At 45.3% G+C, this 23106-nt stretch overlaps 1 protein-coding gene across 1 annotated transcript; it reads right to left on the bottom strand.

Annotated features, from left to right (window-relative positions):
- Positions 1-10076: 10076 nt before the first annotated feature.
- Positions 10077-22482, bottom strand: LOC140720235 (E3 ubiquitin-protein ligase TRIM39-like). The gene is made up of 4 exons (XM_073035116.1): positions 22370-22482; positions 20911-20933; positions 20705-20823; positions 10077-11118 (listed from the first exon to the last, which is right to left on the bottom strand). The coding sequence occupies exons 1-4, from the start codon at positions 22475-22477 to the stop codon at positions 10565-10567; spliced, it is 804 nt and encodes a 267-aa protein (XP_072891217.1). The 5' UTR covers positions 22478-22482; the 3' UTR covers positions 10077-10564.
- Between the last annotated feature and the right edge of the window lie 624 nt (positions 22483-23106).

Below are 23106 nucleotides of genomic sequence, written 5' to 3'. Positions count from 1 at the left end.
TCAGACGCCAAACTACCGTGCTGCCTCGACCCATCGACCGGATGCGTCGCTCCCCTAATCCCAGCCCTCATTACCTGTGCAGATCACTCTTAAATGTGGAAACCGAAGCCGCATCCACCACTTGCGCTGGCAGCCCGTTCCACACTCTCACCCCCTGAGTGAATGTTCCCACCTCACCTTCCCCTTCGGCACTTCGATGGAAAAACGTCTGAAATAGCTTCTCACATTTTTGCAAGAGCGACCAGCCCCATTTATTGGGAACCAGGGCACACCATCTCTAATTACCCACAAAGTTTATTGAAGACTGCACCCAAATTAGACCATGATGCACCCCACAATGTAGTTACAATCCTGTTACAAAATAAGCATAATTATGTATCTGTATCCGGTATACAAACAACATATACACATTAGCACATCCCCATCACCTGAGACTTTGAATATTCCACCGTGTATGTTCGGAAAAGCACCACAAAGCCAACCCGAGCGTATCAACCCGGTTTAAAACACTTTATTAAAAATAACAGGGAAGATATGGAAGTGCATGCATTCAGCCAAATGACAACAGAACGACAAGACAATATTAGCGTGTGTAAGGAGTGTGTTTATCGAGCGCTGCCCGTCACAAGCCGAATGGCCGAATCCTGCTCCTCTATCTTATGGTCTCCCATCGTCGTGGAGCCTCAAATGCGGCTGCACGTGTTGATAGACCGAAGGGCCATGAGGTTAAGGAGCAAAATTAGAACATTAGGCCCTGTCAGTCTGCCTGCCATCCCATTATGACTGATTTTTTCTCCTGTGGAAACTCTGTTTAATTTCTGATGCTTAGAGTTCTTCCAGGAGTTAAAAATAACCAATGACCTTAATTTCAAAATTTCAGTTTATCTTGGAGTGCAAACAAACATACAAGTCCTCAGCACACTAAACAAAGAGCTGAGAACGATGGCAAGAATTGTAAGACAAAAAAGTCAGTGCTTCTGAAAAATCTATCCCTTCTATAATAAGATAAAGGAACTTACTTCAATGATGATGAATTTTTTAACAGGATAATAAATTCTTCTCCTGCTTCCAGCCGGGTAAAGGTGTCAATTTTAACCGATGTTTCTATTACAAACTCTGCCAAGTGGTGTCCAACTAAGTCCACAGCCTTATGTTGAAATATAGCTTCAACATCACCTCACAGTTCTTGAACTCAATCCCACGGTTGACAAAGGCCATCACACCAGACGCCTTCCTAACAACACTACCAACCTGCGCAGCAGCTTTGAATGTCGTATGGACATGGACCCCAAGATCTCTCTAACCATCCACACTGCCAAGAGATTAAAGTCTGATTCTGATTCTGATTATATTCTGTGTTCAAATTTGACCTGCAGAAATGAATCTCTTCATTGGTGTGGAACTACATCTGCCACTTCAGAGTTCTGCATCTGAGGAGAGGAAATAGATTGCTGAGCCTCTGGCTAGGATCATTATGTCCTCATTGTCCAGGGGAATGGTACCGGAGGATTGGAGGGAGGCAAATGTTGTTCCCTTGTTCAAAAAGGGCAGTACGGATAGTCCGGATAATTATAGACCATTGAGCCTTACATCTGTGGTGGGAAAGCTGTTGGAAAAGATTCACAAAGATAGGATTTACTGGCATTTAGAGAATCATGTTCTGATCAGTGACAGTCAGCATGTCTTTCTGAAGGGCAGATCGTGTCTAATAAGCCTGCTGGAGTTCTTTTTGGAGGTGACCAGGTATATAGATGAGGATCGTGCAGTGGATGTAATCTACATGGATTTTAGTAATGCATTTGATAAGGTTCCACACTGTAGGCTTATTCAGAAAGTCATAATGCATGGGATCCAGGGATGTTTGACCAGGTGGATTCAGAATTGGCTTGCCTTCAGAAAGCAGGGAGTTGTGGTGGAGGGAGTACATTTGGATTGGAGGGTTGTGACTAGTGGTGTCCCACAAGGATCAGTTCTGGGATCCCTACTTTTCATGATTTTTATTAACGACCTGGATGTGGGTAGAAGGATGGGTTGGCAAGTTTGTAGAAGACACAAAGGTTGGTGGTGTTGTGGATAGTGCAGAGGATTATCAAAGATTGCAGAGAGACATTGATAGGATGCAGGAGTGGGCTGAGAAGTGGCAGATAGAGTTCAACCCGGAGAAGTGTGAGGTGGTACACTTTGGAAGGACAAACTCCAAGGCAGAGTACAAAGTAAATGGCAGAACACTTGGAAGTGTGGAGGAGAAGAGGGATCTGGGGCTACGTGTCCACAGATCCCTGAAAGTTGCCTCACAGGTAGACAGAATAGTTAAGAAAGCTTATGGGGTGTTAGCTTTCATAAGTCGAGGGATAGAGTTTAAGAGTCGCGATGTAATGATGCAGCTTTATAAAACTCTTGTTGGGCCACACTTGGAGTACTCTGTCCAGTTCTGGTCACGTCACTACAAGAAGAATGTGGAAGCATTGGAAGGGTACAGAGGAGATCTACCAGAATGCTGCCTGGTTTAGAGAGTATGGATTATGATCAGAGATTAAGGGAGCTAGGGCTTTAATCTCTGGAGAGACGGAGGATGAGAGGACAAATGATAGAGGTATAGCTGATATTAAGGGGAATAGATAGAGTGGACAGCCAGCGCCTCTTCCCCAGGGCACCACTGCTCAATACAAGAGGACATGGCTTTAAGGTAAGGGGAGGGAAGTTCAAGGGGAATATTAGAGGAAGATTTTCTACTCAGAGAGTGGTTGGTGCGTGGAATGCACTGCCCGAGTCACTGGTGGAGGCAGATACACTAGTGAAGTTTCAGAGACTACTGGACAGGTATATGGAGGAATTTAAGCTTAGGGAGGCAGAGTTTAAGGGTCGGCACAACATTGTGGGCCGAAGGGCCTGTACTGTGCTGTATTGTTCTATGTTCTATCTAATTCTCGCTGGAATCTCTCTTTTAATTTAATTTTTTATTGAAGGCACGACACAGTACAGAAAACGTAATGCATTACATTTTCCTCCATTTTGCTTTTATACCTTACCCCTAAACAACACCACAATGTCATCAGTGGGGCCTTCTGGGAGTTGTAGTCATTTGTCATCGCGCGCTCCCTGTCAAAGCATGTTTCGTCACCCACCACAGACGTCACCGAAACAGACCCACTGAAGCGCGAAGGGGAATCACACACGTCCTTGTTGGCGCCGAGGCCGGCGACACCGACAGAAGCGAATCGCTGATTTCCGCCAAGGCGATGGAGCGGAAGAGGAGGGGCTGATTATGGGCCGATTTCCTCTAGCCTATCGTAGCTCAGACGTAACACTGACCCCTGCTGTCATTGGCTGTAGTGACTGTCGCTCAAAGGGAACTCAGAGGGTGATTAGTTTATGTGAACGTCAGTCAGCCTTCCTGTCTTTATGAGTTTGGATTTGGATTTATAACGGGACAGGAAGCAAATTGGGAGAAATGTGAGTTTTTATGTGATGGTGCATCAGTCTCCGAGTTACATTATTAACAATAAAAGGGCAAAGGCCGTGGTGAGGAAGGAGGCGATTTACTGGAGGTTATATGGAGATAAAATTGGAAGGGATATCAAACTTGGGGATGTTTGGGATATGATTTAGAAAATGGGGGGATTTCTGGGGATCATAATATTCCAGTGTTAATATTCCAATATTAATGAGGGCAAAATGATTGTTACTGAAACAGGGAAGGTTGTGTTACTGGTTGGGGCATTTGCTGAGATTCACAATCAGGATAATTTAAGTGAAGAGGTTAAACAATGTAGGGATATGTTTTTCAGTGTGTTACGTATTCAGGCAACAATAAATATATATGAGTTAGACAAGGGTTTTTATAACAAATAACACGTTTATTAAACACTGAAAACAAACCCCCCCCCAAAATAAACAAACGCTAGCTCAACCGGAATTCAGCTGCTGTGCGGCACATTCACATTCTTAATAGCGCTGCAATTCAAACAGTTCTTAAAGCGGTATTGAAAAAGAACAGTTCTTTAAAGCGGTATGCCGAAAGTAAACAGTTCTTTAACGCGGTATGCCGAAAGTTCAAAAGCTCACAGTCCTTTTAAAAGGAGAGACTTTTTAAAGCGATTTAAATTCTCTTCCACGTCGTTGTCCTTCGATTCCCCCGGCGTCGAACTTTCCCATGAAGAATTTTATGAAATATAGCGGTACTTTTATAAGTACTTGTGCTTGGCTCAATGATCCCGTCCCTGAGCAGCCGCTGCACCTCCGACTGAATAAAGGCCCTGTCCCACGCGCTGTACCTCCTGCTTTTAGTTGCCACAGGTTTACAGTCGGGGGTCAGGTTGGCGAACAGCGGTGGGGTGGGATCTTGAGGGTGGAGAGGCTGCAAGTGGTGTCAGTAGCGCAGCTGTCGGCATGGTGCTGGGTGGGATGTGTGGGTCGGTGTGTGTGTGTGGTCAGTAGCGGGGTATATGGCGAAGTCCCACCAAACTGAGGATTTCTGACAGTAAGTGGTGGGAGGGGCTCGTCATATGCCATAATCACACTTTCGAGGTGGCTCTGGAAGTCCAGCCCCAATAGCACAGGCGCGCACAGTTGAGGCATGACCAGTAGCGCAAAGTTCCGATATTCTGTGCCCTGCACCACCAATGTCGCTACACAACCCACCCGGATCTCTGTGGAATGCGACCCGGAAGCCATGGTGACCCTCTGGCTAACCGGCCGTGTCACGAGTTAGCAGCGTTGCACCATGTCCGGGTCAATAAAACTCTCAGTGCTGCCCGTGTCACACAGACAACTAGTACTGTGCCCCTCCACCAGGATGTCCATCATTGACCTTGCAAGCTGCTGTGGGACGCTTTGGTCAAGGATTACGGAGGCCAGAGTTGAACCACCGTCTTGGTGCCCGGTAAGCACCGGTGGGTCGGGGGCGGGGCGATGTGGTGCCGACTGAGATGGCCGCCCCCATGCCTCGCACGAGGCAGGCAGGCAAGATGGCCGCGACCAAGATGGTGGCTCCCATGCCTCACATGCAGCGCTGCCCGACCCCACTCGCGGTTCAGACTTACAGACCTTGGCGAAGTGGCCCTTCTTCCCGCAGCAGGAAAAGGTCGCTTCTCGGGCCGGGCAGCGTTTTCGGGAGTGCTTTTCGAGTCTGCAGAAGTAACACTCCGCGGACTTACGACTGGCAGCAGCTGTGATCGGTTTCGGGGAGTTCGTGGACTCGCGACTGGCAGCGGCGGTGGTGAATTCCGGTAGGGGATCGCGCGGCTGGACAGCGTCAGCATTGTGCAGAGCAGCCTCCAGCGTGTCGGCCGTCTCGATCGCCGAGCGTAAGGTAAGATTGGCATTTTCCAGCAGCCGCTGGTGCACGTACACTGACCAGATCCCCGTAACGAAGGCCCCGTAATAGCAGCTCCGCATGTTGTTCCGCCGTCAATCCTCTGCAGTCGCAAGTTCGCACGAGCGTATGTAGCGCTCGGAGAAACTGCCCGCTCGACTCGTCAGGTCGCTGTCGCCGCGTCGCTAAGTGATGTCTTGCGTAGACAGTGTTCACCGGCCGTAGGTACTGTCTTTTGAGGGCGTCCCGTGCCCCTTGGTAGGTCGGCAGGTCTCTGATAAGGGAGAATACTTTTGGACTTTTTCTGGATAGTAGTATTTTGTACATTGTGGCAGGCTCAGTCACTGGAATCGCTTCCAACTATGATTGGAAGCATGCAAGCCAGAGTTCAAAGGCAAGAGCTGCTTCTGGGGCTTGGGGGTCCAAGTCTAATTTTTCCGGACGTAAAATACTTTCCATGTTTTAAAACTTCCAGCCAATAAAATTGATGAACCATCAATAACTCTCCGAGACGTGAGGCGAGATATAGGCTTTTATTGGCTGGAAGAAAGAACAAGCAGCAATTGACCGCCACACTACATCCTGGAGACTGAGGCCGGGGCTCAGGCTCCAATCGCCTTTATACCGAGGTCCGTGGGAGGAGCCACAGGAGCTGTCAGCGGGGGGGGGGGGGGGGGGGGGCGTGTCCAACAGGTATATGTAGTTCACCACAGTCAGATTGACTGTTGGAATCTCGTCAAATGGTATTTCATATATAAAGTTTGATTTATGTCTGCACATTATGGGCCCTGCAAATCACACTGTTGAGGGAAATGATGGGGTTGACTGTTTAGCAACAAAAGCTGTTAAATGTAAAGCTGTGGATAGAGACCTTCCACTTAGCAAATGAGAAGCTAAAGAATTGGTACTTTTAAGAATTAGGGGCCTACTGTAAGACTTGTAGGATAATGGACATAAGGACAGACACCTTTACAGAATACATAAACCTACTGGGTTTATAGAAGAAGGTCTTAAAACAAGGGAAGTAATGATATTGACTCGACTTAGAAATTATGAAACTTCATTATGAAACAGTCATAATGAAACTGTCGAAACACATACTATTTCAATGTGAAGCGTATAAGGCTGAAGAAAAATCAAATACAGTCTTCAGTACAATCTTTGCGAGGGTAGATAGTTTTCAGATAAAAGCCATCAAATTATGGGACTGACTTTAAATTAATTCACAGTTTGAGCTGGAAAAGGCATGTAATAATTGTGTTAAACCTAAGGAAATGGCATATAAAGTAGCAAAGGTGAGTGGGATGTTGGATTATTGGGATGCTCTTAAAATCCAACAAAAGGCAATGAAAAAAGCCATAGACGAAATATGAGGGCAAACTGGCCAATAATATAAATCAGGATACTAAAAGTTTAGTTTTCAGTTACATGAAGAGTGAAAGGGAGATGAGAGTTGATACTGGACCACTGGAAAATGATGCTGGTGAAGGAGAAATGGGGGACAAAGAAATGGCAGATGAACTTAATGAACAATTTTCACTGTCTTTTCCGGTCAGCACCGCCCCCACTTGTCCCATTTAACCTGTCTCATTTCGGGTGGACTTTAGGACCCGGGGGAGCTCAGGACCCGCTGCCTGCAGCTGCTGCTGAATCCCCGGTGTTTCTGTTCGGTTGACGGATGCGGTGAACGAGTTAAAATTAATCGATCGACAATTCTCATGTCGTGTTTATTTCACTCCATAGAACCATAGTACGCTACAGCACAGAAAACAGGCCATTTGGAGCTTCTAGTCTGTGCAGAAACTTTATTCCACTCGTCCCATTGACCTGCACCCAGTCTGTAACCCTCCAAACCTCTCCCATCCATGTATCTATCCAATTTATTCTTAAAACGTAAGAGTGAGCCCGCATTTACAACGTCAGATGCCAGCTCGTTCCACACTCCCACCACTCTCTGAGTGAAGAAGTTCCTCCTAATGTTCCCCCTAAAGCTTTCCCCTTTCACCCTAAAACCATGTTCTCTCGTATTTATCGTTCCTAATCTAAATAGAAAGAACCTACTCACATTTACTGTCTATACCCCCCATAATATTGTAAACCTCTATCAAATCCCCCCCTCATTCTTCTACGCTTCAAGGAATAAAGTCCTAACCTGTTCAATCTTTCCCTGTAACTCAACTCCTGAAGACCTGGCAACATCCTAGTAAATCTCTGCACTCTTTCAATCTCTCCAACCTCTCCATGGATTCCTCATGTCTGACCTTTCTGAACTAACCTCCCATGCGGGACCTTGTCAAAGGCCGTACTAAAGTTCATGTAGACAACGTCCACAGCCTTTCCTTCACCTACTTTGCTGGTAACCTCCTCGAAAAACTCTACAAGATTCATTAAACACGATCTACCATGCACAAAGCCATACTGACTATCCTTAATCAGCCCTTGGCTGTCCAAATACTTCTAAGTCCGATCTCTCTGAACATCTTACAATAAGTTACATACTACTGATGTCAGGATCACAGGCCTGTTATTACCTGGTTTACTATTGGAGCCTTTTTTAAACAACGGAATAACAACAGCTACCCTCCAATCCTCCGGCACTGCACCCGTGGCTGAGGACATTTTAAATATTTCTGTCAGTGCCCCTGCAATTTCTACACTGGTCTCTTTCAAGGTCCTCTTCTACGCTTCAAGGAATAAAGTCCTAACCTGTTCAATCTTTCCCTGTAACTCAACTCCTGAAGACCTGGCAACATCCTAGTAAATCTCTGCACTCTTTCAATCTCTCCAACCTCTCCATGGATTCCTCATGTCTGACCTTTCTGAACTAACCTCCCATGCGGGACCTTGTCAAAGGCCGTACTAAAGTTCATGTAGACAACGTCCACAGCCTTTCCTTCACCTACTTTGCTGGTAACCTCCTCGAAAAACTCTACAAGATTCATTAAACACGATCTACCATGCACAAAGCCATACTGACTATCCTTAATCAGCCCTTGGCTGTCCAAATACTTCTAAGTCCGATCTCTCTGAACATCTTACAATAAGTTACATACTACTGATGTCAGGATCACAGGCCTGTTATTACCTGGTTTACTATTGGAGCCTTTTTTAAACAACGGAATAACAACAGCTACCCTCCAATCCTCCGGCACTGCACCCGTGGCTGAGGACATTTTAAATATTTCTGTCAGTGCCCCTGCAATTTCTACACTGGTCTCTTTCAAGGTCCGAGAAAATATCAAGTCAGGCCCGGGGCATTTATCTTCCTTTATGCGCTGTAAGGCAGCAAGCACCTCCTCCTCTTTAATCTCTATTTGTTCCATGACACTACTGCTTGTTTCCCTTCCTTCCATATACACTATGCCAGTTTCCTGAGTAAATACTGATGCAAAAAAACTGGTTAAGATCTCCCCCATCTCGTAAGGCTCCACACATAGACGACCACTCTGATCTCCTAGGGGACCAATTTTGTCTCTTAGTATCCTTTTACTCTTAATATACTTGTAGAAACCCTTCAGGTTTTCCTTCACATTATCTGCCAAAGCCACCTCATGTCTTCTTTTTTTCCTTCCTGATTTCCTTCTTTAGTATTTTCTTCCATTCTCTATACTCTTTAAGTAAATCATTTGCTCTTTGTTGACTCTACCTGCTATACACTTCTCTCTTTTTCTTAACCAGATCGCCAATATCTCTTGAAAACCAAGGTTCCCTATGCCTGTTAACTTTGTCTTTAATCCTGGCAGGAAAATGCAAACTCTGCACCCTCAAAATTTCACATTTGGAGGCCTTCCACTTACTGAAAACATCCTTGTCAGGGGAAAAAAAAACTTATCCCAATCCACTCTTCCTAGATCTTTTTTCATTTCCACCCAATTAGCCCTTCTGCTAGGACCAGACCTATCCTTATCCGTAATGAACTTGAAACTAATGACATTATGGTCACTGGACCCAACATGTGCGCCTCAAGTATTGCATCCTCTCTCGTAGGTACCTCTATATATTGATTTAGAAAACTTTCCTGAAAACATTTCACACACTCCAAGCCATCTAGCTCTTTTACAGTTTGGGAGTCCCAGTCAACATGTGGAAAGTTAAAATCCCCTGCTATTACAACTTCCTGTTTCTTACATCGGTCTACTATCTTTATACAGGTTTGTTTCTCCAATTCTCTCTGACTATTGGGCGGTCTGTAATACACCCCTATTAGTGTGGTCACACCTTTCCCGTTCCTCAGCTCCACCCATATGGCCCCTGTAGACAAGCCCTCCGGGCTGTCCTGTCTACGCACAGCTGTGATATTTTCCCTGACTAGTAATGCCACTCCTCCCCCTTTCATCCCTCCCCCTCTATCACGTCTGAAACAACGAATATTTCTATCATGTATAAACCTTAGGTAAGAAGTTATCTTTTTGTATTAATGTATTAAAAATAAATTATACATTCTACCTATTGAACCTCTTACTAAAGGATTCATATTCCAAATAGTATCCAACAAATCAGATTCTTGCATATATGGGAACTTAATTATTTTTGTAAAAAATGTCTAACCTGAAGATATTGCAGAAAGTGTGTATGAGAGAGAGAGAATATTTGCTAATTAACTCTTCAAAAGTCATCAATCGACCATCACAAAATAAATGAAAATAAATAAATCTGCAAAAAAAATCTTCTTTGATATGTGCCAATAACTGTTTAATTCAATTTAAAATTGTTCACTGTTACTATTTAACACAGGAGAGACTATCCAAAATATTTCCTAACATAAACAATTATTGCGATAGGTGTAAATCTGAAGTAGCCACTTTTTCACATATTTCTGGTCATGTTCTTCATTATTTTCTTTTGGAAATCTTTGCTTTCTATAATTTCTAAATTTCTGAAAATTAATTTACAATCTAATGTATAAACCTTTGATTTCTGTCTGTACATGCAGTTCTCGCATGACCTTTATCCTCCTCCACCTCACTATCTGCTCTAACACTCTGGTTCCCCTCCCTCTGCAAATCTAGATTAAATTCCCTGGAGCAGCACTGGCAAATCTACACGCAAGGATGTTAGTCCCCCTCCAGTTCAGGGGCAAACCGTCCCGTCGGAACAGGCCCCACCTTCCCGGGAACAAAGCCCAATTGTCCAGAAACATGAAGCCCTCCCTCCTGCACCATCTCCTTAGCCATGTATTCAGCTGCACTCTCCGCACATTTATATTTGCAGGGACTTTACTCCTGACGCCGTTCCCGGGACCCGACCCGTTTACAGACCCGGAGCGGAACCGGAGCTGATTCTCAGCCACTGGTTTTCATCCACTGTCCGGAAGAAAGGATAAAGTTTCTCCGTGAATTTATTCCCAGCGAAGGTGTGGAGATGGGACTTGGTCTCGGGGTTGTAAAATGAAACTGTCCCGGACTCGTAACTGAGATAAACTCCCACCCTCCCGGGGATGGGACCGGCAGCGAGACGGGACTTGGGGGAGGGGAGAACGCGGGACATGTCACAATCCCGATGTAACACGTCACCAACCCGCCCGATGACCCAGAATCCGGTCTCCGGACTCAGTCTGACCCGTCCCTTCCTCTTCACAGACTCTGCGGCGACTCCCAGACACCAGAACCGAATCTCCGTCACCTCCACCTCCCAATAATGTCTCCCCGACGTGAATCCCGCCGATCCCAGCACACAAAGCCAGATTGTGAATCTCTTCCCGGTGTCAGGGAGATCCCTCCGGGTCCCGGTCCGTCTCACACTCTTCCGATCCTCAGACACCTCGAGCCGCGGATGCGCCGTTTCCAGATCCAGGGTGACAGAGACTGGGGGGAGAAGCAGAGAATTAAAGAGTCCCCGGGGATCGGGGAGAGACTCGGGCAGCGCGGCCCCGGGATCGGGGGGAGACTCGGACAGCGCAGCCCCGGGGATCGGGGAGAGACTCGGGCAGTGCGGCCCCGGGGATCGGGTGGAGACCCGGTCAGCGCGGCCCCGGGGACCGTGGGAAAGGCCTCGACAAAAGTGAGTCAAATAATAATGTCTCCCCAAGGGTTTTATGCTGGACAGGGGAAACATCCTCCCTCTCTCCTGCCTGTTGACCCCTGAGAGAATTTTGTGTTTCCATGAGATCTCCTCTCATTCTCCGAAACTGGGAACAGAGAACATAGAGCAGTACAGCACAGGAACAGACCCTTCATACAATGTTCACATTTATTTGTGAGTGTGAAGTGGGGGAGTGTGATGGTTTGAGACAGTAAAGGAGGTGATAATGGGAACCAGTAGGGGAGAGATGAATGGCAGATTGAACCAGGAGGAGGAGGGGTGGAAAGCCCGTGGGTGAACTGAGTGTGTAGACGTAATGAGAAGCTGGAGGGGGCAAAGATGGCAGATGAGGAAGACTTTGTCCCCTTTCCCACAACCCCATCCCCCGCAGCCCCTCATTAGGACAGGGGATGAATTTGCAGGAACCCTGAAGCAACACAGGTCTCGATGAAGGGTTTCAGTCTGAACCTGTTTACTCTTTTCCACAGAAACTTCCCGGCCTGCTGTTCCCCCAACAATTTGTGTGTGTTACTCTGCTTTAAATATACTCAATTATTTGGCCTCCACAGTTGCCTGTGGCAGATTCACTATCCTGTGGATAAAAGAATTCCTCCTCATCTCTGTCCTAAATGGACATCCCTATAGTCGGAGCCTGTGCTTACCGTTCTCGACCCACCCACATCCTCCCAACATCAACTCTCTCCAGACAGGTGTCAGAGAGATCTGGAGAGACCCTTCATCAGGACCTGTGTAGCTTGGATTACCAGCATCTGCAGATTTTCTCCTATTTGATTTTTAAAGCGAAGTTAATAAGTAAACTTCTTGATTAGTCAGAGTCTCAAAAGTTATGGGGAGGAAGTGGGAGAATAGGGTTGAGAGGGATAATAAATCAGCCATTCTGCTAAACTCCGGTGAGTACAGGCCCAGAACCATCAAACACTCCTAATATGTTAACTCTTTCATTCCCAGAATCATTCTTGTGAATCTTCTGGACCCCCTCCAATGCCAGTACGTTTTCCAATAGAAGGGACCCAAAACTGTTCACAATACTCCGTGTGGTCTGACCAATGCCTTATAAAACCTCAGCATTACATCCTTGCTCTTGTACTCTAATCCTCTCGAAATGAAAGCAAACATTGAGTTCGCCAATCTTACCACTGACACAAACTGCAAGTTAACCTTCAGGGAATCCTGCACAAGGACACCCATGTCCCTTTGCACCTCTGATTTTTGAATTTCGCCCTGTTTGCAGAATTGTCTATGCCTTTATTCCTTCGACCAAAGTCGTACCTGCCTAAGTTTGTACCTGTCAAACTCTACCTGTGCTACAAGGTCCTTATTACGTATACTGGTGGATTCAAATAAGACCATAAGTCAAATAAGCAGAAGCCGGCCCTTCGAATCTGCTCCACCATTTAATCATGAGCTGATCCATTCTCCCATTTAGTCCCACTCCACCACCTTCTCCCCATGACCTTTGATGCCCTGGCTACTCACATACCTATCAATCTCTGTCTTAAATACACCCAATGACCTGGCCTCCACTGCCGCAAGAAATTCACAGATTCACCACCCTCTGGCTAAAAAAATTTCTTCGCATCTCCGTTCTGAATGGGTGCCCTTCAATCTTTAAGTCATGCTCTCTCGTACTAGAGTCCCCCACCATGGGAAACAACTTTGCCACAACCACTCTGTCCATGCCTTTTAACATTCGAAATGTTTCTGTGAGGTTCCACTTCATTCTTCTAAACTCCACGGAGTACAGTCCAAGAGCAGTCAAATGTTCCTCGTATGTTAACCCTCTCATTCCTGGAATCATTCTAGTCAATCTTCTCTGAACCCTCTCCAATGTCAGAACATCCTTTCTTAAATAAGGAGCCCAAAACTTCACACAGTATTCCAAGTGAGGTCTTACCAGTGCCTCAACATCACATCCCTGTTCCTATACTCTATTCCTCTAGAAATGAATGCCAACATTGCATTCGCCTTCTTCACCACCGACTCAGCCTGGAGGTTAACCTTAAGGGTATCCTGCACGAGCACTCCCAAGTCCCATTGCATCTCAGAACTTTGAATTGTCTCTCCATTTAAATAATAGTCAGCCCGTTTATTTCTTCTACCAACGTGCATGACCATACACCTTTCAACATTGTATTTCATTTGCCACTTCTGTGACCATTCTCCTAATCTATCCAAGTCTCTCTGCAGACTCTCTGTTTCCTCAGCACTACCATCCCCTCCACCTATCTTTGTATCATCAGCAAACTTAGCCACAAAGCCATGTATTCTATAATCCAAATCGTTGATATACAACGTAAAAAGAAGCGGCCCCAACACTGTCCCCTGTGGAACACCACGGGTAACTGGCAGACAACCAGAATGGGATCCTTTATTCCCACTCTCTGTTTCCTGACAATCAGCCAACGCTCTATCCACATATGTAAATTTCCAGTAATTCCATGGGCTCTTATCTTGTTTAGCAGCCTCATGTGTGGCACCTTGTCAAAGGCCTTCTGAAAATCCAAATACACAACATCCACTGCATCTCCCTTGCCTAGCCTACTTGTAATTACCTTAAAACATTTCAATGGGTTTGTCAGGCAGGATTTTCCTTTAAGGAAACCATGCCGAGTTTGGCCTATCTTGTCATATGCCTCCAGGTATTCCGTAACCTCATCCTTGACAATTGACTCCAGAACTTCCCAACAATTTCTCAAGCTAACAGGTCTATAATTCACTTTTTGCTTCCTTGCCCCCTTCTTAAATACCAGAGTGGCATTTGCAATCTTCCACTCCTCCGGAACCATGCCAGGGTCTATTGACTTTTGAAAGATTATTGCTAATGCCTCCACAATCTCCACAGCTACTTCCTTCAAAAACACAAGGGTGCATTCCATCTGCTCCTGGAGATTTATCTACCCTTAGCCTATTCAGCTTCCTGAGTACTTTCTCTGTCGTAATTGTGACTGCGCAAACTTCTCTTCCCTGACACCCTTGAGTGTCCGGTATACTGCTGATATCTTCATCAGTGAGGACTGATGCAAATACTCGTTCAGTTCCTCAGCCATCTCCTTATCTCCCATTACAATTTCTCCAGCATCATTTTCTATCGGTCCTATATCCACTCTCACCTGTTTTTTTACTCTTTATATACTTGAAAAAGCTTTTAGTATCTTCTTCGATATTATTTGCTAGCTTCCTTTCATAGTTCATCTTTTCCCTCTTAATGGCCTTCTTAGTTTCCTTTTGTAAGCTTTTAAAAACTTCCTAATCTTCTGTCTTTCCACTAATTTTTGTTTCCTTGAATGCCCTCTCCTTTGCTTTTACTTTGGCTTTGACTTCTTTTGTCAGCCACAGTCGCATCCTTTTTCCATTTGAAAATTTCTTCTTTTTTGGAATATATCTGTCTTGCACATTCCTCATTTCTCGCATAAACTCCAGCCACTGCTGCTCTGCCGTCCTCCTGCTAGTGTCCCTTTCCAGTCAAATTTGGCCAGTTCCTCTTTCGTGCCACTGTAATTTCCTTTACTCCACTGAAATACCGACAAATCGGATTTCAGCTTCTCTTTGTCAAATGAACTCAATCATATTACAATCACTGCCTCCTAACGGTTCCTTCACCTCAATCTCTCTAATCACCTCTGGTTCATTACAGAATATCCAATCCAGTACCTCTGATCCCCTAGTGGGCTCAATAACAAGCTGTTCTGAAAAGCCATCTCGTAGACATTCTACAAATTCTCTGTCTTGAGATCCAGTGTCGACCTGATTTTCCCAATCCACTTGCATGTTAAAATCCCCCACAATTATCATAACACTGCCCTTCTGGCAAACCTTTTCTATTTCCTGTTGTAATTTATAGTCCACCTCACTGCAGCTGTTAGGAGGCCTGTATATAACTGCCATCAGGGTCCTTTTACCCCTGCCATTTCTTAGCTCAACCCATAAAGATTCTGCGCCTTCCGATCCTATGTCACCTCTTTCTAAAGATTTAATACCATTTCTTACCAATAAAGCCACGCCACCCCCTCTGCCACCTGCCTATCCTTCCGATACACCGTGTAGACGTTCAGCTCTCAGAGACATGCATCCTTTAGCCACGTCTCAGTGATGGCCACAAAATTATACCTGCCAATCTGTAGCTGTACGACAAGATCATCCAGCTTATTCCTTATGCTGTGTGTATTTAAGTCCAGTATTTGATAGTTTTTGTTTTGATTGCACTGCAACTCATCCCAGTGGCTACAAATTTGCTCCATCACCTGCCTGTCCTTCCTGACATCTTTACTGCTCACTATCTTAGATATATTTCTGTTTTTCCCCTCATGTGCTCTATCATTCCGGTTTCCCATCCCCCTGCCATATTAGTTTAAACCCTCCCTAACATCTCTATTAAACATTCCCTCTATGATATAAATCCCCTTCGGATTCAGGTGTAACCCGACAGCTGGCTGCTCGCCCTCTCCCTTCAGAATATTCTGGACCCGATCCGAGACATCCCGTACCCTGGCACCTGGGAGGCAGCACACCATGCGGGTATCTCTACCAGGCTCACAGAATCTCCAGTCTGTTCCCCTGACTATGGAATCCCCTATGACTACCGCATTCCTCTTCTTCCTCCTTCCCTCCTGCACAACAGCGCCAGGCTCAGTGCCAGAGACCCGGTCACCGTGGCCGTCCCCTGTCAGGTCATCCCCCTCAACAGCATCCGAAACGATATACTTGTTACTGAGGGGGGCAGCCACAGGGGTGCTCTCCACTATCCGGGCATTTCCCTTCCCCCTCCTGGCAGTCACCCAGTTTTCTGACCCCTGTAGCCTAGGGATGACTACCTCCCTGTAGCTCCTGTCTATCACCTCTTCATTTTCTCTCATAAGCAGTAGGTCATCAAGCTGCAGCTCCAGATCCCTAACACGGTCTCCGAGGAGCTGAATCTCGGTTCACCTGGTGCAGATGTGGCTATCAGGGAGGCTGGAGGTCTCCCAGGATTCCCACATCTGACACCCTGAACAAAGCACTAACCCTGCAGACATGCTACCTAATTCTACAGGAATGAAACAAAGAAAGATAGGTCTACTCACCCACTTACTTCACCAAGCACACGAACTTTTTAAACCGTTAGCTAATGTGCCCTGCTGTTCCCGCATCCGTCCGGGCCGATTTGCCAAGGGGAGAAAAAGAGTCGGTGCCTCGCTCTCGCCACTTCTCGTTACCGCTTAAGCCCGTTGAGCCAAAGCCCTACACTCTGCTGCCATCCACTCCGCTGCCCACTCTATAGGGTGGTCATCTTTTTAAACTCTCAGCACTGTCCTGCGCAAACTCGCCGTTCTTGTACGCAAAGTTTTTTTTAAAAAACTGTCTTCCTTCAGAATTTAGCTCCCACGCCGCCCTTCTTGTCCCAATCTAAAAAAACACCTTCAGTCCTGTATTCATCAGCCTATTCCACACTGTCCACATGAAATTCAGCAAGGCCTTTGATGTCGATGATAGACCACACTTGGAGCATTATCTGCATTTCCGGTTCCCGAATATGGGGAGGATGTCATTACACTGGTCAGGAGGCTTCAGGAGGATGTTACCAGGACTGGGGGCTTGGGTTAAAATCAGAGAGTGGATAAGCATGGGCTATTCAGCTGTAGTATAGGATGTTCAGGTATGACCCCTTATCGAGGTAAATCATTCATAAGGAGCTTAAATAACGTTTCTTTTTCCAAGAAATGTGAGTACAGAACCAGAGGCCTCGGATTGAAACTGAGACGGGAAATTTTTCTGAGTGGTTTATCGGGTAACATTCTCATAGAGAGGGAGGTTGGTAAATGGAATTTGCCCTCAGACGCTGTAGAAACAGGTAAAAATAAAATATTTTAAAATAAATTTGGGCAGGTACACAGATGGGAAATGGTTAGAGGGATGGGGGGGGGGCAAACACACACAAATGGGCCATGCTCAAGAAGACATCTTAGTCTTGCAGATTGATGAAGTGGGCCGTGAGTTCAACATCCATCAAACCCTCCCAGATCATCCTCCTGAGGAATCTCACCCCGGAGTCTGTCTGTGAAGTGTTGATGTGACGTCACGTCAGAGGGCAGCTCAGTGCCACAGAACAGACAGACTGAGTAAGGACGGCAGATTTCAATCCTAAATGGGAGTTTGTGCCTATTTCTGTGGCCGTGTGTCACACTTGATTGAGTTGTTTAAATGAATAAATGACTGTCTCTGAAGAGACTGGTTTCCATGTTACTGAGGGAAATAACAACGTACGTTTCTGAGGCTCTGACTACAATCTGCCAGTACTTCCTGTGTATGTGTGTGAGGGAGCTTTGCCAGGCCAGTTATACTGTGTGTGCTTCTCCCGAGATGAAATCTTGACCCATGTCAATGCTTGTTGGTGTGTCCGAGCTCATTCTCACGATGCTTCAATGTAGTGGTCTGATCACCATAAGACATAGGAGCAGAATTAGGCCGTTTGCCTATCGAGTCTGCTCTGCCATTCAATCATGGATGATCCTTTTTTTCCGTTCTCAGCCCCACTACCTGGTCTTCTCCCCGTAACCTTTGATGCTGTGTCCAATCTAGAACCTATCAAGCTCTGCCTTAAATACACCCAACAAGTTCCACAAATTCACCAGCTGCTGGCACAAATTTCCCCGCATTTGTTTCAAATAGACCCCCCTCTATCGTGAGGCTGTGACCTCTTGTCCTAAACTCCACCACCATGGGAAACATCCTTTCCACATCTACTCTGTCTAGGACTTTCAACATTCGAAAGGTTTCAATGAGATCCCCCCTCATCTTTCTAAATTCCAGCGAGTACAGACACAGAGCTGTCAAACGTTCCTCGTATGAGAACACTTTCATTAATGGAATCATCCTTATGAAATGAACCTTCTGCAATGCCAGCACATCTTTTCTTTGATGAGGAGCCCAAGTTCACAATACTCAAGGTGAGGCTTCACCAGTGCCTTATAAAGCCTCAGCATCACATCCCTGCTCTTGGATTGAATGCTATCTAAACCACAGATTTAAAGCCAGGAGCAAGAGGTTCCGAGACAGCTTCTTCAACCAGGCCATCAGACTGATTAACTCATGTGGACAGAACTGTATTTCTATGTTATATTAACCAGCCTGTTGTACATATTATTCATCATAAATTACTATAAATTTCACATTGCAATTTAGACGGAGATGTAACGTAAAGATTTTTAATCCTCATGTATATGAAGGATGTAAGTAATAAAGTCAATTCAATTCAAATCAATTTCATATTTATTTTTTTCATCCCAATCATTCTTTCAGTTCCTCTCTGTAGATATTTAAAAGCTTCCCAAGCCTCTGTCTTCCTACTATTTTTTTTGTTTTGTTGTATGCCCTCTCTTTTGCCCTTACATTAACTTGTCTTCCATTGTCAGCCACTGTTTTACTATTTTGCCATTTGAGTATTTATTTATTTTTGGAATACATCTATCCTTCACCTTCCTCATTTCCCCAGAAACTGACACCATTTCTGCTCTGCTCTCATCCCTGCCAGCATCCCTGTAATTTCTTTCACTCCTCTGAAATACTACAACGTCAGACTTTACTTTCTCCTTCTCAGATTTCAAGTTGAACTCAGTCATGTTGTGAGCACTGCTTCCTAAGGTTTCTTTTAACTACCCACCTCTGGTTCAATACATAACACCCAATCCAGTAGAGCTGTTCCCCGAGTAGGCTCAACGAGAAACTGCTCTAGAAAGCCATCACATTGCATTCAACAAATTCACTCTCTTGAGATCCTTTACCAACCTGATTTTCCCAATTGACCTGCATGTTGAAATATCCCATGATTATCATAACATTGTCCTTTTCATCAGCCTTTTCTATTTCCAGTTGTAATCTGTGGGCCCCAACACACTGACTGTTGGGAGGCATGTATATGACTGCTGTCAGTGTCATTTTTACTTTTGCAGTTCCTTACCTCAACCCACAAGATTCAACATCTCCCAATCCTATGCCACATCTTGCTGCTGATTTACTAGCTGAGCCACACCACCCCATCGGCCTTCCTTCCTTCCTCCGATACATTGTGTAACCTTGAACATTCAGCTCCCAACTACAACCATCCTTCAGCCACGATTCCGTGATGGCCACAACATCACACCCGACAATCTGTAATCGAGCAACAAGATCATCCACCTTATTTCTCATACTCCATGCATTGAGATATAACACTTTGTGTACTGTATCTGCTACCCTTTTTAATTCTGCATCCCTAATACACTGATACTCACCCTGCTGGCTGCAATTTTGTCCTCACATCTGTCCGCCATATCTGACAGTCTGATTGCACGCTATCTTTGCATTTTACCATCAGTCCTCTCCTTTTACTCCAGTTCCCGATCCCCCCCCACCCAAATTAGTTCAGACCCTCCCCAACAGCTCTATAAAACCTCTTTGTGAGAATATTGTTCTCACTTGGGTCGAGGTGCGACCCATCCCTTTTGAGCAGGTCATTCCTCCACCAGAACAGATCCCAATGATCCAAGAACCTGAATCCCTGTCCCAGCACCAGCTTCTCAGCCATGTTTATCTGTCAAATTATCCTGTTTCTACCCTCACCAGCACGTGGCACAGGCAGCAATCCAGAAATTACAACCCTGGGGGTGCTGCTTCTGAGCTTTCTACCAAGCTCTCCAAATTCTATTTTCAGGACCTCTTTCCTTTTACTTCCTATGTAATTGTCACAAATTTACCAAAATATCTGGCTCTTTTCCCTCCCTCTCTAAAATGCTGCGGACACAATTCGAGGCATCCCTGACCCTGGCACCCAGGAGACAACATACCATTCGGGTGTCCCGTTCACATCAATAGATTCTCCTGTCTGTTCCCCTGATGATTCAGTCCCCGATCACGACCACTCCCCTCTTCTGCCTCTAACAACAGTGAGAGATGCTGATCCGGAAGGGGGAAGACCTGCGTCAATCAGAGTCTGCACTCACAGGGCAAGCAGGACTTGTGTATTTTCCTGACAATCCCTGTCACCACACTGATACCTGTTTTTATTCCCTGCAATATTATCATCAGTATTAAATTCCCAGCTCCTCTGGTAAATCCAAACTTATGTCCTGGTGTGTTAGTGCATTTGCCTGGGATCGAGACACAGTGGTTCATCTGCCAGTCCCGTGTATTGGTTGTATTGTGACCCTGTGCTGGTGTGTTCAGGGGTCTGACATCTCCAGCTGACCATATGACAGTGATGCCTCCCAGTCGGTGGGGTTGATGTAGAATAAACTTCAGTTCCCCTTCAGCCCAGTATTACAGACAATCTTTGCCTCAAATTGGAACTAAATTGAACTTCATAAACAAGGAGAAATGAATCTTTGAAAATTTTACCTCGATTAATGGCATCAAGCGTTTCTCTCAGCACTGTGTTCAACAAATAGAGGTGATCGAATTTTTCAACCGGTAGGGTCTCATCTGTCACTGCCAGTTCCTGGACATCGTCATTAATCCTGTAAATATTAAACTGCTGGTTATAAATTGCTATTCTGAAATATTTTACAAATCCATTCAGGGTTTCAGTAAAGAGCCTGTCCTACCTTCTGTTCCGACGAGCTTCCTCCTGAAATAAATAAAAACAAATCGGATTAGACTTGGACTTACTATCCACATCCTGAATTTCATCCAAATCATTACCAGGTGTTGAAAATTCCCACTCCCGCAATCACTCACACACACCGACAATACAGAACCAAGGGGTAAATTACAGGGAAAGTTTCTGAATATCAGACCATTACTGAGAGGATGAAACTTACAGGGAAGACAGGACAGGCTGTGCATTATCATCTGGATATGACGTCAGTGTGATAGGATGGAGGAATTGTAGATCAGTGATGTATGTGATTGTGTGCAGGTGGAGGAAGTACCTCTATTTATGGGGAGACTTGTGAGGTGATGTAATTCCAGACGGATTTTTAACAAATTCCACAAGAAATTTAGTGAAGAGGATGTGGAACTCATTGCCACAGGAGTGGTTGAAATGGAACAGCAGAGATTGAATGCAATGGGGAGGCTGGATAAACACGTGAGGGCCCAGGGAGTTCGGGGCACTGTTGCTGGGTGCAGTGAGTAGGTGGCAGGAGGATTGTGAAGCAGGGAAATTGAGAGGAGGAAATGGGCCGAATGGCCTGGTTATGTTTTGAACGATTGCACGTTCATTTGAATGTTATCTGTAAAAGTAAAGAGACAGTATTAGTTTCCCTAATCAGGCGGAAACCGGAAATAGAAGATAAGTCTGATGTGTGGGTCAAATTCTTTGTTCTCACTGATTGACAAAGAGACCCTCACACTAACCACACCAGACACACTCACAGCCTGTGACTGGAACCGGGAGTTAATGAGAGTTTTAGGGGATATTTAATGCAGAATTAAGGACACAGTCAGCAGCTCTGTGTTACGATCAGAGTAAACAAGTTCAGAGAAATTTGCATTCTGTCCTGGGATGTACAGAAGTTGTGGAAGTCCAGTTTGGGGACAACAACAACCCTGAATAGATGCATCAATTGTCTGGTGAGAAACAGTTTACTGCCATTTGTAAATGCTGTGTGTATGAGCAGTGCATCTGTTTTCTGTCTGCATTGTATTCTGTGTTAGGTGTTTATTACGATAACCAGTCTGGTGAGTGGGGACCTGGTAAAAGCGAAGGGAATAAGTTACGTATTCATACTTTGTTCTGCACAGTTTTGAGCTGAGGACGGGCGGATGTCATTCTGTATTTGACTGCTGTGTTGCAGCTTACTTTACAATGACTTACCCTGAAGTTTCATTGCTCCAAGATTGTATTTTGCTAATGAAGGACTGAAAGCGTATCTTGGACATTTTGAAATGTCATTATTGGAGTGATTGGAGGGCGCATCATGCAAGTATAACAACTTGTGTGAGGTCACCAGCAGCGGCAATTGATTTGTTAGAATTGGCCGCTGTGCTGTGTTTATTTCAAATATACCACTGTTCATTTAGTGCCCTTTGACAGGAACAAATTGAAATAGAATCCCTCACCTTGAGAAATATCACACTGTCTTTTTGATCCATCTGTTCCTTTAACTTCGAGATTTCCTCCTGAATAAACCTTATATTCTCTTGAATCTCCCGAAGATTTTTCTCCATTGGGTTGAGAATCCTCTTCTCTTCTTCCCTGAGATCCCTGAGTAAGCTCTGCTCTTTCTCAGTGATAATCTGGCGCAGTTCCGCAAACTGGGATGTGATGTGGGACTGAAGGCTGTGTGACTGTTCCTGTCGAAGGAAAGGTGAAGATTAATATACTGCATTGCTGTGCTCTGTTTCCTTTTGTCGTTAAGTTCCGTCTATTGGAATCCATGCTACTTCTGAGACCATTCCCGCCAACACCATTCCCTCACGTTTTCCTGAAACCTATTCTCACTTATTGACCCATAAACTCCCATCTGATTCACGTACACCCTGCCCACCTTTACAGGGTTAACGGCAATTAGCCACTCATCTGGCATGTCATTGGGATGTGTCAGAGTCTCTCATGGTCACAGGGAGAGCATGCAAACTCCACACAGACAGCAGCAGAGGTCAGGATCGAACCCAGGTCACTGAAGCTGCGATACTCTGCTATTCCGCATTAAAAGGAGCAAAACTCGACAGTAAGATCAGAAATTCCGCTCAGGAAGCCTCACCCGAACTCCGGAAATCTTCTCTTTCTGTTGCTGCTCCTTTTCCTGGAAGTCTGATTTCTTTTTTGTGAGAGAGTCTAAGGAAGATTTTAGCTG

Source organism: Hemitrygon akajei, unplaced genomic scaffold (genome assembly GCF_048418815.1).
Source record: "Hemitrygon akajei unplaced genomic scaffold, sHemAka1.3 Scf000038, whole genome shotgun sequence".
NCBI classification, from domain to species: Eukaryota; Metazoa; Chordata; class Chondrichthyes; order Myliobatiformes; family Dasyatidae; genus Hemitrygon; species Hemitrygon akajei.
Note: the sequence above shows the minus strand (reverse complement) of the source record. Positions and strands in the feature narration are given on the sequence as shown.

Coding starts and splice junctions, on each gene's coding strand:
- LOC140720235 (XM_073035116.1), bottom strand. CDS start 22,477: ATGGAGAAAAATCTTCGGGAGATTCAAGAGAATATAAGGTTTATTCAG. Junction 20,934..22,369: donor ACAGTGTGATATTTCTCAAG/GTGAGGGATTCT, acceptor TATTTATTTCAG/GAGGAAGCTCGTCGGAACAG. Junction 11,119..20,704: donor GCTTGATGCCATTAATCGAG/GTAAAATTTTCA, acceptor TTCTCCCCCCAG/TCTCTGTCACCCTGGATCTG.